This window comes from Eupeodes corollae, chromosome 1, assembly GCF_945859685.1.
Source record: "Eupeodes corollae chromosome 1, idEupCoro1.1, whole genome shotgun sequence".
NCBI classification, from domain to species: domain Eukaryota; kingdom Metazoa; phylum Arthropoda; class Insecta; order Diptera; family Syrphidae; genus Eupeodes; species Eupeodes corollae.
Genome location: NC_079147.1, coordinates 152,118,394 through 152,131,927, shown reverse-complemented (window position 1 = coordinate 152,131,927; position 13,534 = coordinate 152,118,394). Strand labels below are relative to the sequence as shown.

At 33.6% G+C, this 13,534-nt stretch overlaps 1 protein-coding gene across 1 annotated transcript; it reads left to right on the top strand.

Moving 5' to 3' along the window:
• The first annotated feature begins 10,162 nt into the window (after positions 1–10,162).
• Positions 10,163–11,509, top strand: LOC129941762 (UMP-CMP kinase-like). The gene has a single exon (XM_056050481.1). It carries the CDS (start codon positions 10,368–10,370, stop codon positions 11,121–11,123), a length of 756 nt encoding a protein of 251 aa, XP_055906456.1. The 5' UTR covers positions 10,163–10,367; the 3' UTR covers positions 11,124–11,509.
• The last annotated feature ends 2,025 nt before the right edge of the window (positions 11,510–13,534 follow it).

Below are 13,534 nucleotides of genomic sequence, written 5' to 3'. Positions count from 1 at the left end.
TTCGCACGGACTTCTCAAACGACCCTCGTATTTAGGTAATGGCAGTAATATGAACCCATAAGGTAATGATAATGTAATTTATATAATAAATCCTTATAAAAATACCTTTTTCAGCTTTAAGATGAGCGAAACAACTTATTTAATTCAAAAAGTACGTATAGCCCTAATCTCTTATCTCTATTAATATAGTCCAGTAAGTTTATCATTTAAATAAAAGGAGACCTTGCGTTAAATCCGGTATTCCTGATTTTTTGGTTATACTGGATCATGATGTTGGCCTAGTTAATAATCCAAGTTTTTGACCTCGAGCGCCAAACATAACATGTACAAAAATTGGAAAAATGTCGGGCCCCTAAAGCTTATTTGTTTTTTTTTTTTTTACCCGAAGCACAATTTTTTGTCTAATTACTATCATAGTTAACGAGTTCTGGGCAAATAAATGATTTTTTAAAAGCTCTAGGAAAGTTAAAACAAACACATGAAATTCAAAAAAAATGCTTGAAATCTTTGTTTGAATCAATAGTACGGTCCATATAATGTAATTCAATGTTTGAACAAATCACGAACAAATGCTTCAATGTTGACTTCAAATGCGTCAATTAACTCGGGCTTGTCTGTATAGACATGAGCTTTAACATAGCCCTGCAAAAAAATTTCTAAAGGCGGTAAATCGCACGATCTTTTAGGCTAATAGTCCGACTCCGAACGTAAAATAAAATGTTCACGAACACGCCTCTCAATAATTCAATTGTTGCGCGTGCTGTGTGGCATGCCGTATGTGGTACCGTCTTGTTGAAACCACATGTCATGCAAGTCAAGCTCTTGCATTTTTGGGCAAAAAGAAGTCTCACGGTAGCGCTCACCATTCACAGTTACGTTACGATTCGCATCAACTTTGAAGAAGTAAGGTCCAATAATGCCACCAGCCCATAAACCGCACCAAACTGTAACTTTTTCTGGATGCATTGGTAGCTCTTGCAATGCTTCTGGCTGATATTCACTCCAAAATCGACAATTCTGCTTATTAACGCACCCATTAAGGCAAAAATAAAAAAGTGGATCTTCGGCCAACTTCCCAAGAGCCCATTCACCAGTAGATCGTTCGGCTTCAATTCTTGCACCAGCTGTATTTTGAAAGATTAAGATTAAGATTTTTTTTTTTAAATTAAGATTCATTTATTTAACACAGTTTTAACATTTTGTTTTGTTACAATTTTTAAATGAATGAAATGACAATGGCGAAATTTGCCGTCTGTCGGAGAGACCTATATAATAATATCTACTAGGTTCTTGTATGTAACTTAAATATTCTAAATAAATTCCGTAATAATTAGTCTTCTATAATTCAGAGCTTCATTGCAGTATTTATATATTGCTTCCCAATTCGGTCCATTAAGTAGTTCCTTGAGTTCCTCTAGGGTTAAAGATGGTTTTTGGAAATACTGCATCCTCCAGTTTCTCAATATTGGACAAATACCCATGAAATGAAACGTGTCTTCTCTAGCATGTTGATTACATAGTGTGCAGTAATTGGTTTCGCTATTGTTAAAAGACGTTCCATTCAAGTTGAGGAGTTCCCCTCTTGCTCTAAACAACAACGATATTTTTCTGCAGCTATTCGAGTCTTTGAAATAATTATTTTCGTTGAGGTTATGGACTAGAGTTGGGTATATGAGTCGGTTTTCTGATTCTAGTGCTTTTTTCGTGTAGTTTTCTCTGTGTTTTATATCTAATTCTCTTATTATAGCATACATTTGATTTCTGAGTTCTAATGGTCTTTCAATGTTTACATCCAAAGGTGAGTCGACTGATTCAGCTAGTTCTTTCCATTTTTGTATAAAGGGATGATTCCTTCTGATAGCATACAATCCTAGAACGTGTTGCAGCCTTTCTTGACTATACGTCGAGATAACTTTTATGATGTAGTCAACATGTAGTTTCAGAGTGAATATATAAAGAGTGGCTAGTCCCGTTTCGAGATGAAGCATGTAATTTGGAGTATTTTTAGGAAGCTGAAATACTTTTTTGATGAAGAATCTTTGTAGTTTTTCGACTTCCTCGAATTCTTGAAAGCCCCACACCTGAGCTCCATAGCACATCATTGAACGTAGAACCCCTTCATATACCTTGTATTTAGCTGAATTCGGTACCTCTTTCTTTTTCAATAGGAGATTCCAACTAATATTAATGGCATTTTTCGTTGTGATAAGTTTTGAAGAGAGATGTTGTTTCATATTGAAGGTTGGAGTTACATCGATTCCAACGTACTTGTAGGTTTTGACTACTTCAATATTCTCTCTACCGCAATACCATTTCTCTCTTCGTGAGCATCGTCCTCTCGAACAGCCTGCTACCATAATTTTAGATTTATCAAGGTTGATGATAAGGTTCCAGGAATTACAATATTCGTTTAGCTTATTAATCATCAGCTGTAAACTTTCAGGCGATTCAGCTAGTAAAATCAGGTCATCAGCGTAAAGGAGACATTTTATAACTTTGTCAGCTATGTTTATTCCGGCGGGTAAACAGGATGTTACATCGTCTATGAAAAGGACAAACAGCATGGCACTTAGTAAACATCCTTGTTTTAAACCAGTTTTGGTTTCAAACCATTCCGATGCTTTTGTTCCATCCCATACTGCTGATTTTGATCCGTTGTACAGTTCCTTTATTATCCTTAGCATTTTTGTCGACATTCCCAGTTGATTTAATTTAAAATATAGCGCTTTTCTATCTATAGTGTCGAAGGCTGCCTTAAAGTCTACAAAGAAAATATATAATTTACGTTGACGGAGTTGGAAATCCTGGATAATTGTATTTATCACAAAGATATTATCAGTAGTCGAAAAACCAGAGCGGAAACCTGATTGATATACACTGAGATGTCTGTTTTCATTTACCCAATTTGTTATACGAGAAAGTAACACTCCTGTAAATATTTTTGCTATAGCATTTGTAAACGAGATACCTCTATAATTTGTTGGATCATTTGGGTCTCCTTTTTTATATATGGGAAATACTAGAGCTTCTTTGAAAGAGTTAGGTACCTGGGCCGTATTAAAAATGTAGTTAAAACTTTCACACATTTTCTGGAGAAATTGAATTGGTGGATTTTTATAAAATTCAGTTGAAACACGATCTGGTCCTGGGGCTTTGCCTGTTTTTGCTTGTTGGACTATCACAATTATCTCATCCAACGATATATCTGCATCAAGAATTTGGTTTTCTACAAATGGTTCTGCATACTGTATAGGCATATTCAAAGTATTTTGGTTGAGTAATTTTCTGAAGTGGTCTCTCAATACTTTTCCATTAATGTTGACTCCACATTTATGTTCTTGGCCTTTTAGGATTTGTAATTGCCTCCAATATTCTTTTGGGTTTCTTTCGGTTGCAAGGTTTCGTGCTGTTTGTTGTAGGTATTCTATCTTCTTTTTACTTAATAATTTTTTTAAATTAGTTTTAGTTTGGCTGTAACGCAAAAGAAGTCTTTCATCTGCATTGGTTGACTTCCTTATTGTGTTCAGCAAATTGAAAGATAGTTTTCTCGCTTCTCTGCATTCTCGATCGAACCACTTCTGTTTTCCTGCTTGTTTGGTGTTTCTACCAGGAGTTGGGTAAGATTTCACGATGCATTTTACTAAATTTTCTAGCGATTCGTGGTCAGTTTGTGTTTCTATTTGAGCAAGATTTAGGGCTAGTCTGCTTTCAAAGCTGCTTTTGTTACTCTCTTTCCATATGAGTTTAATAGGTAGATCAATTGATTTAGTTTTATTGTGTACCGTTGTTGAAAACGTTACTGTAATTGGCATATGGTCAGAAAATATTTTCTGTTCAACTTTGAAATGATTTATGAAATCCATCCATTTTCCCGAGATCGCGCAGTAGTCTATTACCGATTTTCCTTGTCCACTAATATAGGTGTAGTCTCCGTTTATATCGCCTTCGAAGCAACCGTTTAAGACAAATAAATTAGTATCTTGGCAAAGCTCGGCGAAAGAGTATCCATTTGCGTTATAAATTGTATCCTTCGATGTTCTGTGTTCTTTTAGTTTGCATGATATTACAAAGTTCGTTTCATTTATTTTCAGGTCTCCAGTACGTGCATTCATGTCACCAATTACCATTAAATTTTCTTTTGCAATTACTTGAATTGTTTCTGCTAGTTTGTTGAAATCACTATTCCAGTGGTTGCAATTTAGATAGGTTGGCAATATATATAGTTCTTCTTTTTCATCTTTTAGTTGCAATACTATTTGTTCATTGTATTCAATGTATGAGCCAACAATTTTATCCAATCTGTATCCAAATAAGGATCCTCCACTTGCTCTCCCGAACTTTTTAGTTTTTACTGCTGGTACCCAATGTAGTTTATAATTTGTAAAATATTTACTAAATTTACTTATATTATCATAGGTTATAAAGGTTTCAAAAAGAAAAAATATTTCGAATTTATGTATAAAATGGAAGAAATCGACATTCATTAATTTATTATTAAGGCCCTGAATATTGTATGCTAGTACAGTTATATTTTCTATTTCAGTAATATTTGAAACACTGCCAATAATATTCTGTTGTTGCTGTTGTAGATGTTGTTGGTGGTGGTGTTGCTGCTGCTGTTGTTGTTGTTGTTGGTGTTGATGTTCTTGTTGTTCTTGTTGTTGTTGGTGTTGTTGGTGTTGCTGGTGATGATGTTGTTGATGGTGTTGTCGGTGCTGTTGGTACTGTTGGTTTTGTTGTGTTTGTTGTTGTTGATGTTGTTGTTGTTGATGTTGATGTTGTTGGTGATGTTGTTGTTGTTGATGTTGATGTTGTTGTCCTTGTTGTTGTTGTTGTTGTTGTTTTTGTTGTTGTTGTTGGTGGTGTTGGTGTTGGTGTTGGTGTTGTTGTTGTTGTTGTTGTTGTTGTTGTTGTTGTTGTTGTTGTTGTTGTTGCTGTTGTTGTTGTTGTTGTTGTTGTTGTTGTTGGTGTTGTTGATGTTGATGTTGATGTTGATGTTGATGTTGATGTTGATGTTGATGTTGATGTTGATGTTGATGTTGATGTTGATGTTGATGTTGATGTTGATGTTGATGTTGATGTTGATGTTGATTTTGTATTTTGTATTTTGAAAGGCATCACACCTAAATCCTTCAGTAAAATTTGCTACGTTGCAGGCGTCCCATCAGTTGTTCTAAAAACAATATATGCATTCTCTGTCAAAGCCTCTAACTGCATTCTTTGAACTCTCTTTCCCGAGGTGTGTTTCCTCATATATGGAAAGATTCATTTATATTTTCCATTCATAAACAAGGCAATAAAACTGAAATTAAGAATAATAGACCTATTGCTAAACTTTCATGCATTCCAAAACTTTTTGAAAGCTTAGTTTATGATTCCGTTTATTTCCATTGCAAGCCTTTATTCTCCCCCGCTCAACATGGTTTTCTTAAAGGTAGATCCACTACGACTAACTTTATAATATAATTTATGAATTTGTATGCAAAGTTTTGTCAGCCCTTGAGAATGGGCTGATGTTGTATACAAAGCCTTTGATAAAATATCCCATAAGATAATTTATCTCAAACTAAGAGCCCTAGGCTTCCTATCTATATTTATAAACTGGATAAGCTCTTATCTTGCGAATAGAACTTATAGAGTCCTTTTCCGTAACTCAGTCTCCAGTCCTATACATGCAACTTCTGGAGTCCCACAAGGTAGTCACCTTGGCCCCCTTCTCTTCGTCTTATCTGTTAACGATGTCTGTCTTAAATTAAAAACCTCAGATATCCTAATGTTTGCGGATGATAAAAACATTTTTAAGATTATCTCTACTCCATCTGATTCCCTCCTTTTATAAATGATCTTAATACCTTTTTTGTTTGGTGCATGCATAATTTCCTAGAGTAAAATGTAGGTAAATGTAAACAAATGACCTTTTCGCGCAAACAAATACCATCTCATAGAGTATACTACTTCCTTAATGACGCCGGCCGTCAAAATAGTCGATTTTATTAGAGATCTTTGTATTATGTGTGACAAACACTTGAATTTCCATTCCCATTTTGACCAAATTATTAATAAAGCTAATAGATCTCTCGGTTTTATTAAGAGATGGTCAAAAGAATTTTCCAACCCCTATGTAACTAAAGCGCTTTACATTTCCCTAGTCCGTCCTCATCTTGAATATGCATGCCAAGTATGGTCTCCCTTTTATTAAAACCTTTCATTTAGAATTGAAAATGTTCAAAGGCGTTTCGTTCGATTTGCCTTACGTAGCCTCCCCTGTGATGATGCATCTAACTTGCCTCCTTATGCCGATCGACTAAAACTGATAGGTTTGCAGCCCTTATACATATTATATTAGATCCAAATCACATCTGAAAGATACCCTTTACTTTTTCCCTTTTTGAGTCCGAATTTCTCGTCCCTTGTAATTTTAAGTCAAATAAAATCAAAATTGTTAGTTCTTGTCCAGTCCATTAAAAACTAGGGCCTAGTAACTTATGACCCTAAACCATTCCTGCGTGCGAGTACTGATTTAAAAATGTAACTGAAAATAATTATTTCTTCAAAAATTTAAATGGCATTTAGTGTTTATTAATTTGTTATTTTTAGTAGCCTAGTCAAGCACAAAAAAAATTTTATAAAAATCTAACGGTTCTTTTGAGAAAATTTGAATTTTCGATTTTTGGTGAAGAATGTGTATCACTGTTATTTTTTGACTTAAAAAGTTAAAACAAAATCTGACGCGAAGTGGATTAAAACCGTAATATCCAAGTTTGAACTTAATCGACTCAATGGTTTTGGGCTGTAGGGGCCAAGGCAGACAGACAGACGGACGTAATCGAGTGACCCACTTTTTTCGACTTTTGTACCATCTTAATGTCATGTTTCATTAAAATCGTTCGAATTTTTTTACGAATGCAATACTTACGATATACAAAAATGGTGGTCATATAATTAGAAATAACACTTTATTAATATAATTTAATATGTATGTACTCGTATACTTTTTGTAGGCACCAGTTTGCTTAGCTTGTACAGTTATTCTATGACAGCTGACATGTATGTTCCAAATACGATTTTCCCTGAACGCAAAAAGTTTGTAAAACACCGTTAACTCATAAGAAAATTGTTGTACAGTCCAAATTTTTGCTGGGCACATAATTAGAAACGACAAGAGAATTGTAAATTTAAACAAAAAAAATCAATGTAAGTTGGCTGTTTTAATTTGATTGATTATTTTTCTGTTATTAATTAATTAAAAATACAGTGACGTCTTGTAGTCCGCAATTTCCGCAGCTCATAGTGCAGTGCTATCAAACCGAAAACGAGTCAATGCATTCCATAGCTAAAAGATTTAGTTGCTATAAAAAGATGGTATTTGGTGCAATTTAATTCTATACAAAGACTGGCAGCTTTGAAACCCCAAAAAGGTCAAAAGATCGAAAATCAACCCTAAAAGAAGATATGTAGATTGATATGCCGTATCAGCAAAGCCGATTATTTTTTTTTCATCAGCAAAAATAAAAGAGATAGTTTCACCCCAATTGGGTCAAGAGTTATTAGCAAGAACCTAGAGACAGCGTCTTTTAGAAAATGGTCTACGTGGATGCATTGCAAGGAAAAAACACATGTTTCTAAAGAGAATTTGAAGAGGCGTTTGACGTTTGCTAAGCTTACACATAAATAAAGACATAGGATTCTAGAAAAATACACTTTGGAGTGGTGAATCCCAATTTAACTTATTCAGAACAGAGGTAAAACGTATGTTAGACGTCCTTAGAAGAAAGAATTGGAACCTTAATATACTTTGGGGACTGTTAAGCATTGGGAAGAAAACATAATGGTTTAGGATGCGTAGATACTCGTGGCATTGAGTTGGCCAATTAGTAGGTAAGCATAAATGATCGAAAGGACCAGTATGTTTATAAAATCATTTTGGAAATGTAATGGAGCCTTATTCGTTTGCAAACATGCTCATTAGTTATGTTTTCTAGCATGATAACGATCCAAAGCATACAAAGCATAAGTATTGTTAAGCAGTGGTTATTGGATACAAAAACTAATGTTTTGGAATGGCCCGTCGAAAATCTTTACTTGTATCCCATCGAGAAGGCTCCCTGAAATTACGCCATAGGAAATTACGACAAAAAAATAAAATGGAAAAAACGCCAAAAATTCTCCATACAATTTTTTGACTTTTTTTCCTAGGAAAAAGAACCTAAAGAGTTTGGTGTTAATTCCGGATTTTTTGGCTATTTTTTCCGAAAATTTCTTGGCGGTTTTTCCTTTTAGAATACTGAAAAAAGGCCAAAAAATGTATGTTTGGAAAAAACGCCAAAAATTTGCTTTTGGACTTTTTTTCCAAACAAAAAAGGAAAAAAAGCCCAAAACTAAACTTTTTAGTTTTTTTCCAAATCTTAAAGCAAAAAACGCCACAAAACAAACTTTTTGGTTTTTTTTCCTAATCGAATAAGGAAAAAAAGCCAGAAAATTAACCGTTCGTTGTTCAAAATCAAAAAAGTACATGTTAGTCGAATGTATTCATATGGTATATAGAAATATATAACGGCAAATAACAGTATTTTACATGTTTTTCACGAATTTTGAAGAGCATTTTGATAAAGCGATGGACAAAATGGAAAGTTTTGATTATGATATATTATAAAAAAAAATGTGTGTATAAAGAAGATGTTCTTTACATTTGTTATATTAACAATTGTGGTGCTAAGATGAAAGTAAAAAGTGATGGATTGTGTTTAAAAGCAAAGAACTTCGTTGACCAATGTCCGTGTTGTCGGAAAAATGTGGTAGATGTCCTTCAGGTTTACATGTAATACCTATACAAAAATTGACAAATTGAAATAAAGGTAAAGGTATAAGAAAATGTGTTCTACAAAACAAATGAACAAGTACCTATGATATAATCAACGGCGGAGGGGGGGGCGGCGCGCACGCGTCGCGTTCGCCGTAGCGGCGGCGCACCGCGCGCGGTGCCGCGCCACTCGGGTTGTACCGCTCCGCTCCATGTTACGTCGTACGTTCAGATTCTTTTATAGACTTTTTGGGCTTTAATTCCAAACTAATTTTGGAAAATAAACCAGGAAAAGCTCTGTTCATTCTTTAAAGGCTTAATTTCCAAAACTAATTTGGAAATTATACCAAAAAGTTCTTATTTTTTAGGGTGTTTTTTCCATTTTAGTATTTTGGCTCTTTTTCCAAAAGTTTGGTGTAATTTCCACACTTTTTGGCGTATTTTCCTTTTTGTTTTTGGGCCCTTTTTCCTATTTTTTTACGCCAAAATTATTTGGGCCTTTTTTCCAAAACAGTTTTTGGTGTAATTTCCTATGGCGTAATTTCAGGGAGCCATCGAGAAGTAATGGGCTCATTTAGGCCGAAAAACTCAAATAATTCTGAAGAACTTTTTGGAAACATAAAGGAGGTCTTGTAGGGTATTCCACCATCACTAGCTTTCACAAAGCTAGGGGAATTATTTGACTACGTAGTCACCAGCTTAATGAATACGCAAATTTCCACTTGTTCCATTCTGTTACTTGGCACGATGATACAAAGAAAAAAACTACATAAATTAAAAAACACTCTTCAGGCAAGGTGTAAGGCTATCACGATTTGTATTTTGTAATGTAAAAAAAAATACCCATTTCCCTTCCTTTTTGACAAAAAATTATTTTACACACAAAATTAAATGGAATTGTGCAGAAATTAATTAAATCATAGAGTAATAAAATTCAGCTTACCGTTGTATGAAAAAAAAAAACATAATTAACTGTCATTTTGACATAAGTAGACTTTACTTGATAGTATTCTTGCCTAACTTTCAAATAAAGTTGCCTTGATTGGGAGGCAATTTTTTGACCCTTTCCAATGTCACCTGCAAATCTCAGTTTTGCTCAGTATCTCTCCTTCTTATGTTTATCCCAAAAAATAATAATATAACTTAAATATTATGTTCCAAGCTTTTTGTTTTCTTGATCTGATCTAGAATGAATCAATTTGAGAGAAAAATAAGCTTGTTTGTATTCAAATTTTTTAAAGCGGAAGCACAACACCTTATAATCATAAAAAAAAAACTTCAATATGGCAATGTTTCTTTTGAAACTTCCGCTCAACCACTACCAGTCATCGATCCACAATCCACTTTATAAATGTCAAATGTCAAAAATCTCATAAAATTGTTTTTGCAGTTCCAGCGACAGCGAAGTGACGTGCGAGTGAGTAAAGCATTTTTATCATTTTCCTACCTTATTGGATGATAAAAATCTGGAGTTTGCGTCTGTGAAGAGTCAAGAGGAATAACCACTTAAAAAATTCGACAATTCATTTAATTACTTCGATAATTTAGTTATCAAAGAACTTTATATATGTTCAGTGCGTCCGTTTTACTTCGCTGTAGTGCCAATTTGTGTAGAAAACCGCCAGCCAATTACCTCCTCCGCCCAACGCAATTATTATTCAAATCCAGTGGCAGTGCTTCACGTAATCAAATTGATTTTCCATCAATAATACACCACCAACAAAAAGCAAACCTAACAACCATGTCGTCCGCCGAAGAGAAACCAAAAATTGTTTTTGTTCTTGGCGGTCCAGGCGCTGGCAAAGGTACACAATGTCAACGAATTGTGGATAAATTTGGTTTTGTCCACCTTTCTGCTGGCGATTTACTGCGTGAAGAACGCATGCGAGATGGGTCCGAAGTCGGAGCACTCATTCAAGATTACATCAAAAATGGTAAAATTGTTCCTGTTGAGATAACATGCTCGCTCATCGAGAAAGCCATGAAAAGTTCAGACAAAAATAAGTTCCTTATCGATGGCTTCCCAAGAAACCAGGACAATCTGGACGGCTGGAACGCCAAAATGTCCGATAAAGTCGACTTCCAATTTGTTTTGTTCTTCAAGTGCTCCGAGGATGTGTGTATCCAACGTTGTCTGAAACGTGGTGAGTCCAGCGGACGTGCCGATGATAATTTAGAGAGTCTAAAGAAACGAATCGAAACCTATGTTGGTGATTCGCTGCCCATCATCCAGCACTACGAGAAGCTAGGAAAGGTGAAGACCATCGACGCTAGTCCTGATGCCGATGTAGTTTTCCAGGAAGTCGAAAAAGTCATTTCTTAATTGTAAGGACGCAGAATCCTTTTAACCAAAAACAAAAAAAAAAAAAAAACAAAATTCATACTTCAAACGTATGCCTGAGTAGATAAAGCAAATTATGTAGGTATAAAATATTGTAGAAGCATTTCATTCCGCCGCCGCCGCCTCCGTGTTAACTTGTCAATGAGGGCGTTGATAAGAGACGATAAATCATCGTCAGGAATAACAAAAAAAAAAAAAAAAAAATATTATTAAGTAAATTAAAGTTCAGTCACTTAAAGGTGAATTAAATGCTGATTGTAGATTTAAACAAAAAAGAAATAGTAAGTTTTAAAATGCAAATGTTCAAAAAATGTGAACGAAATTCGAAAAATTAAATCAATTAAAAATTAATATACATATATTAATCATTGGCGCGTTTTATTTAAATTGGATCAGTGATTTATGATGTTATGGTATCTCATGTGTGGACGACCTCTGTGGAGGTTATTTGGCGTAAATTGAGTGGGAGAATATTTAATTTTTTGGTTCTTATCTTTCATGGTTTCATTATTTTAAGGTTTTAAAAACGCATTGGATAACGATTTTAGAGTGAGGAGGGTTTAAAGAGGGGTATACTAAGTTTTCGATGGGATTTTTCTAGCTAAATCACCATTAGCAGATGAAGATGATATCTTATGCGAGTATCTCTTTCAAAGGCTATATGTGTTTACTCAGGGATAAATAACAGTTTTAGGAGTTCTTCGCAACTCAAGCTAGAACATGGATAAAATCATGGGAAGGTATTCAAGTTCAGTATACTGGAGCATATACCCCTGGACAGAATGGTTTTGCAGAACAAAAAAAACCGCACATTAGTTTTTTAACTTTAGGCAAAATGGACTTGAGTCCTAAAACTGATGAAAGAGATGTGATATAATCAAGACCTTAATGTTAAAAGTATTGTTTTTGTCTGATTTATTATCAAAAGACTAAATTAACAGTTTGGCCCGACTTGAGTAGTTAGAGAACAATATCCTTTAGAACAAAAATCCGTCAAACCATATCTAAATCTAAAATACAATTTTTCGACTTAAGATCTTTTTACCAAACGCATACAAATTGAGATAGCTCGGTGGATGTTACTTGATGCGAATTAGCAGCGTATGTTTTTTGGGACTAAGCAATTATAGCAACTAAGTATATTCAAACCCGTCCACCGACATAACAGCACCAATCACAACGTATTATGAAGGATGTAATTGCTCAAAATCGACTCCAAATAAATTTTGTTATACAGATAATAAGGCAGAAAGATGCAGAAAGGGCTCTCAAGAAAATTGCGTGGGTGGTTTTTTTACCAAAGCAGTTTGAAAAAAAGGTGAAAATTTTGGTTAACCCTAAATATCTTACGAACCAAAAACGCTAGAGACTTGAATTAAATTTTATATAATATATTGTAACGTGATACCAAACAGGTATATTTTTAAAAAAAAAATCAATAAAACGGTTTTTTTTCAAATCAATAAAACTGAAAAAAAAAATTTGTCACCTCCAAAATTTTACGACTGAAATATGATTTCATCTCTAAAACAATTTTGTGCAACAAAGAATAATGTTTTCGACATCTGATAAAATTTTTAAAAAAATCGAATTGACAGTTTTTTTACAAAAAATAAAAACCTAAAAAAAAATGTATAAAAGTTGGTAAAAATTGATTTTCGACTCGAATATCTTTTCAAAACTTTGAGATATTGGCTTTAATTTACTTTTATCTCTCAAAAAATCTTGTTGTCAACATGCAGTTAAAGTTTGAAAAAAATCGAATCGACAGTTTTTTTACAAAAAAATAAAAACCTAAAAAAAATGTATAAAAGTTGGTGAAAATTGATTTTCGACTCAAATATCTTTTCAAAACTTTGAGAAATTGGCTTTAATTTACTTTTATCTTTCAAAAAATCTTGTTGTCAACATGCAGTTAAAGTTTGAAAAAAATCGAATTGACAGTTTTTTTACAAGAAACAAAAACCTAAAAAAAAATGTATAAAAGTTGGTAAAAATTGATTTTCGACTCAAATATCTTTTCAAAACTTTGAGATATTGGCTTTAATTTACTTTTATCTTTCAAAAAATCTTGTTGTCAACATTCAGTTAAAGTTTGAAAAAAATCGAATCGACAGTTTTTTTACAAAAAAATAAAAACCTAAAAAAAATGTATAAAAGTTGGTGAAAATTGATTTTCGACTCAAATATCTTTTCAAAACTTTGAGATATTGGCTTTAATTTACTTTTATCTTTCAAAAAATCTTGTTGTCAACATTCAGTTAAAGTTTGAAAAAATTCGAATTGACAGTTTTTTTACAAAAAATTAAAACCTAAAAAATGTATAAAAGTTGGTAAAAGTTGATTTTCGACTCAAATATCTTTTCAAAAATTGTAGATATTAGCTTTTAACT

Bases quoted from the DNA above. Each gene is read 5' to 3' on its own strand.
- LOC129941762 (XM_056050481.1), top strand. From the start codon at position 10,368: ATGTTCAGTGCGTCCGTTTTACTTCGCTGTAGTGCCAATTTGTGTAGA.